The 5,713-nt window shown below is 35.0% G+C and overlaps 1 protein-coding gene across 1 annotated transcript; it reads left to right on the forward strand.

Annotated features, from left to right (window-relative positions):
* The first annotated feature begins 483 nt into the window (after positions 1-483).
* LOC142549298 (26S proteasome regulatory subunit 8 homolog A) lies at positions 484-5,429 on the forward strand. The gene is made up of 9 exons (XM_075658163.1): positions 484-762; positions 1,409-1,506; positions 2,194-2,418; positions 3,146-3,208; positions 3,290-3,453; positions 3,607-3,763; positions 3,912-4,010; positions 4,232-4,342; positions 5,188-5,429. Exons 1-9 carry the CDS (start codon positions 564-566, stop codon positions 5,326-5,328), a joined length of 1,257 nt encoding a protein of 418 aa, XP_075514278.1. The 5' UTR covers positions 484-563; the 3' UTR covers positions 5,329-5,429.
* The last annotated feature ends 284 nt before the right edge of the window (positions 5,430-5,713 follow it).

Raw genomic sequence — 5,713 nt, forward strand, 5'->3', positions numbered from 1 at the left:
CACGAGTTTGCTTACTTTATTTTTGTTATATTACTCAATAATCATTCGATCGCTCCTAGTCGTCATTCGGTCGCCCTAAATCATCTATGGCTTATTTCACACTATGTTTAATTTCGTAATTTCTTATCTATGAAACAAATAACTAAATCATGAAATCCATGGAATGTAAAACAAATAATTAAAAACTCACTATAAAATATAAAACAAATAAATAAAATGTATAACAAATAACTAAATAATTTCAACCGCGGAAGAACTCATGAGTCTGTTTTTTCTGTCTTTGGTAAAGCTTAGATTAGTAACAGTAGGCAAAATAAGAAGAACAAATGAGCAGTCCAAAAAAAGAAAATATTAGTTTAGGATTAAAAGAAAAAAAAAAGATTTTAAAATATTTAAAATAAGGGTAAAATAGACATTTCAAAAATAAATGTTAGTTTTATAAATATCACGTTGCTGAGTGATATCTGCCAAAATTGCCCGGAAAACACACCATAAGCGGCGACGGTCCGAGAGAGAAAATATCGTTGCGTAAAGAATCTGCAGCTACTAATTGATCATAGAGAATGGCGACGGCGGCGATAGAGACTCGAACGGCGGAGAAATCGAAGCAGCATCACCAGCAAGCTGGTACAGGGGCTGGCGGCGGTGAGGGGCTCCGGCAATACTATCAGCAACGTATACAGGATATGCAGCTTCTGGTTCGTCAGAAAGACCACGATCTCCAGCGTCTCGAAGCGCAGCGCAACGACCTTAATGCCCGAGGTCTTCTTTTGTGAATTTAATGAGGATTTGTTCTTTCGTATCATTTCTGTCTCAGACCTAGGATTTTCTTATACCTTTATTTTACTTTATGGGATTAGTTGAATTTACGGTATAATTTCATTATTATGATACTTACAGTTATAATAGTAAAATCGATTCCAGATAAATGTCTAGGATTTCTTTGGCTACGGATGTTTTATATGCGAATGTGGGCGAGTGTTTGATGCAGTAGGAGTTTTTAAAAAAATTGTAATTTTGAAGTCAGGTTGTTGTTGTCGCATGGAACGATAGGGAGATTTTAGCATGATGTTATAACTCATTGATTCAAGAAGTACTGGTATAGGTCCTCGATGTTATATGGTGAGATTCTTCATCTGTTGACAGAAGCCGTTTCTGCATTACTTTTTGCCTGTATGTGTCAACTCTTTGTGGAAACAATATACTTATACTTGCGAATTGGTAGCATGCTACCCTATTTCTCTTATGTCTTGATTAATTCGGATTGAAGGAGTGGAATCAATTTAAATTAGCATGGCAAAGGTGACTCAAGATTATGGGAGAAAACAATTGTTTACGCACAAAAAGTATGTCATGGATAATTTGTGGTGCTGAAGATATTCTAAATAAAAACATCTTTGGTGTTTAGTGAGATCACTGAAGGAAGAGTTGCAGCTCCTTCAAGAACCTGGATCTTATGTTGGTGAAGTTGTCAAAGTCATGGGGAAATCAAAGGTTCTTGTCAAGGTTTGTGGTATTTTTGTCTGTTAACAGCATTCTATAAATCATGGGTTGGGGCTTTGCAGCAGCTTTCACTCTTTCCGATCTTACGTTCCCCGATTCTAATTTCATCCAATGTCCAATTGAAGCAGAATGGTTGGTTTATGTTTATTTTAACCATAATTTTAGTCTGGTTGCATTTTTCTTGTGAGTCCTCCAGTCCACCTCGAAAATGATCGTCATTCGATGTGAATTGGAGCTCTTATCAAAAAGTTCGAACAAGCCCATGTATTTATTTCCTCATAAATCTAAGGGGCACAAGAAGCACCTGAGGTGATGTTTAACAGAGTAGAGAGGCAAATTTATTTTAACAGAATCCCTCCAATATTTCTCTCTCTCGCTGAGTGCCTTGAAGTCGACAAATCAGTTCATAAAATGTAATCGTTGATCCATACTCGGGTCTTCAGGTTGGGAAAGTGGCCATTGAATTCTGACCGAAACATAAATGAAATTGAAAGAGGATAAGCCGTTATTTTTATACTTTAGCGAGGGTAGAAAGAGGACCATCTAGCTTTGTTTCAGTTATAGAATTTTTGTCTTAACCCCGGGTTTACGCCACGTCACGGTTATATTATAAATTTGTGAAGGCGATTTAACTTCTTAAGTCTGCCAGATTTACATTAATAATTGATGCTTTTGGTTTTTTTTTCTCAGGTCCATCCTGAGGGGAAGTATGTTGTTGACATTGACAAGAACATTGATATCACTAAGATCACACCGTCAACAAGGGTTGCTTTACGAAATGATAGCTATGTGCTCCACTTGATTCTTCCAAGTAAAGTTGATCCATTGGTGAACCTCATGAAAGTAGAGAAAGTTCCGGACTCCACTTATGACATGATTGGTGGTCTTGACCAGCAAATTAAAGAGATAAAGGAGGTTTTCTTCAAATTCTCTTTTTTCTGTTGATTTATATTGAAAGTATCATGTTACGGATATGTTATTGTCAGTAAAATAATTCTCTTTCTAAACTTCTGATTGAGGAATTGCATTTTCATGTTTTGATTTGATTTATTTTTAAGTGTTTCTCTCTTTTTTAAGAGGCACGTGAGTCCAATATTTGATTTCAACCACTTTATTTCTATTGACATTTCACTTTTTTTCATATTTTTTTCTTTTTTAGAAAATGATTTTGTTGGTCCATAGAAGACAATGAGGAAACCTTTTTAAAGTGAAGTGTAAAAAGTCGATACGCATTAAGAATATTTTGATAAATTTGTTTATCATCTTAGTTTTTATTCATTCTGGAGGAAGTACTTCATGGTTGATCATTCCTTTAATAGGAATGAAAATAGAATTTTGGTTTGGGTGAGAGGTTGAAGATTGATGTTTACTTGTAGCACATGCAAAACCTTATTTGTGTTTTGAAGGAAGCAAGATTCTCATCTTTGCATTTTTGTTTGTTAATTCTTTTAGTATTTATCTAAACTCAAATGGTAGAATCAAACTGAGTAGGTTTACTTACATTCCCAAGGCTGAAAATAAGGTCTTTTCAAGTGAGAGCTGGTACTCTTAGTAATTTCTGCAGTTGAGAACTATTGCTTAAAGTGATGTTGCATCTGATTATTTAAGTTGTTTTCATCCCCTGCCTCTTTTATTTGTATAGGTGATTGAACTCCCTATCAAACATCCTGAATTGTTTGAGAGTCTGGGAATTGCTCAGCCTAAGGTACCATTAGCAATTGGTTTACAGTTCTTTCAACAGTTTTTAAGCATTTATTAATCTTTTTATCTCCTTCATTTGCTGAAGGGAGTCTTGCTGTATGGACCTCCTGGCACTGGTAAAACGCTTCTGGCAAGGGCAGTGGCTCATCATACCGACTGCACTTTTATCCGAGTCTCAGGCTCAGAATTAGTACAAAAGTATATTGGAGAAGGCTCTAGGATGGTGAGAGAGCTTTTTGTGATGGCCAGGTTTGTTCAACATGGAGAGCATCATTTGTATATGATTAATTTGCTAACATTCTTCTTAATTTTCTTACGTTTTTTCATTGATATAGTGAATACATAGACAATATTTATGAATTTTTCCTCTAACATATACCTAGTTATTTTAATTTTTGACAGAGAGCATGCTCCATCTATTATCTTCATGGATGAAATTGATAGCATAGGATCTGCTCGCATGGAATCTGGAAGCGGCAATGGGGATAGTGAAGTTCAGAGGACTATGTTGGAGCTACTCAACCAGCTTGATGGTTTCGAAGCATCTAATAAGATAAAAGTATGTCCAAGTGTGTTTCAGTCGAATACTTATCCTCCTGCTGTTGTTTTTCTTTTTTGACATGCCATAAAATTATTGTGAATTTGATATAGCTACATTATAACATTGGAGTTGTTCATGATATTTTATCTGTGGTTGATTTATGCAGGTACTGATGGCTACTAATAGAATCGACATTCTGGACCAAGCTCTACTTCGGCCTGGAAGAATTGATAGGAAAATTGAGTTCCCAAATCCGAATGAGGATGTATGTTGTTTGAATTCAGCAATTATTCCTAGAAATCTTCTGTTCAGTTGTCAGTGGTTAACATCATATACTTTGTTTATACTTTATCCCGTGCATTTCGATTATCCTTGAAACTTATATTGCAGGTTTCTTTCAACTGCTAATTTTGTTTTTATTGGTACATTGTCATTTGTCGCTTATCCCATATGACTTCCACACAGCTAACTTGATTTCTTTTCCAGTCCCGATTTGACATATTGAAGATACATTCGAGGAAAATGAACATGATGCGTGGAATTGATCTGAAGAAGATTGCTGAGAAAATGAACGGCGCATCTGGTGCAGAACTCAAGGTATGCCGACATTTTTAGAAAATTAATCTTAGTATATTCAATGCCCTTGAAGTCATCAATTCCTTATAATATAGTTTTTCTCTTCAATTACCCTAACAATATAAAAGTTTTGGGTCATACTTTTTTTGTCGCACAATTGGGTCGTATAATTGCAAATTCTTGGCTTCGTCTGAGTATTTCTCGACTACAATATGATGTGTATTTGCTATACCAAGTAAAAGAAGTCTGAAACATGTGTACAACATACACCATGTTGCAATAAATATATTCTCTAATGTTTTGGCTTCTATGGATGAGAAATCAGGCGTCTGTGTGCTTCTTTGATTAAAGCATTGGCTTAAATGTATTGTTTGGTCTTATAGTTCTTATGGATCTCCCGTATGCTTGTTTTAAAACTTATAATGAGAAGTTACCCTTTTCGTGTACAGAAAGTCCTTTCTTCTCGTATGTATGTTTGTGATAAAAGTTCTGTAAGGATACGTTTGGTTATCTTTGTGGTCTTGGTAGACATGTTTCCTGAAAATGTATATTTGGGAAATGAATGGGGGAATTTAAAGTATGTTGCTTATGTTTTTGGAATGATACTCTTGCTCCTGCGGATATTGATGTGCTGGGGTATATAGTTTTTTAGATACTATGTAGTAGTTTGAAATTGAACAATATAATATGTTTTGCTAGAATTTAAGATAATAGAAAATCAGTGGTAGTGGCAACGAAATTTTTTTTAACATAAAATAGTGATCACATTTAGAAATGCGAAAACGAGTTGAAAATGTACTTTTAGGACATAATTTTTAACCCTTAAAGATGAACAAACATTACCTAAGAATCTGTTACATTGGCAGGCCGTCTGCACAGAAGCTGGTATGTTTGCTCTAAGAGAGCGGAGGGTTCATGTTACTCAAGAAGACTTTGAAATGGCTGTTGCGAAGGTCATGAAGAAGGAAACTGACAAAAACATGTCCTTGAGGAAGCTCTGGAAGTAGAGTACCTCCTCTTATTTGGCTACTGAACGTTGAACGATGGACTTGTACTCCGATGCATATGTTCAAGCATTGTTTTTTTTCCCCCCTATGAATATTTCTCATGTTGCCGGGTGTTTTCAGGCGTCAAAATCTGTCACTAAATAGAAGAAAAGTGCTCGTTTGATAGAGCTGTACACCATTAGTACTAGTGCACCGACGCACGCGTTGCGTGTTTGTATAATATTTTTTATAATTCATTTGATTTATATTTAAATGAGGATCAAAATATAACTGTAAGAAATAGCGAGCGACTACATTGTAATTTTGATATATAAATTAAAAAATAAATTGAAAAATAAAAAGAATAAAAAATTGATTTCAATGAGAATTGAACTTATAACCTAAA

Source organism: Primulina tabacum, chromosome 6 (assembly GCF_025594145.1).
Source record: "Primulina tabacum isolate GXHZ01 chromosome 6, ASM2559414v2, whole genome shotgun sequence".
NCBI classification, from domain to species: Eukaryota; Viridiplantae; Streptophyta; class Magnoliopsida; order Lamiales; family Gesneriaceae; genus Primulina; species Primulina tabacum.

Bases quoted from the DNA above. Each gene is read 5' to 3' on its own strand.
- LOC142549298 (XM_075658163.1), top strand. From the start codon at position 564: ATGGCGACGGCGGCGATAGAGACTCGAACGGCGGAGAAATCGAAGCAG. The intron at 3,764-3,911 runs GTATGTCCAAGT...TGATTTATGCAG, and splicing joins AAGCATCTAATAAGATAAAA to GTACTGATGGCTACTAATAG. The intron at 4,011-4,231 runs GTATGTTGTTTG...TTTCTTTTCCAG, and splicing joins TCCCAAATCCGAATGAGGAT to TCCCGATTTGACATATTGAA.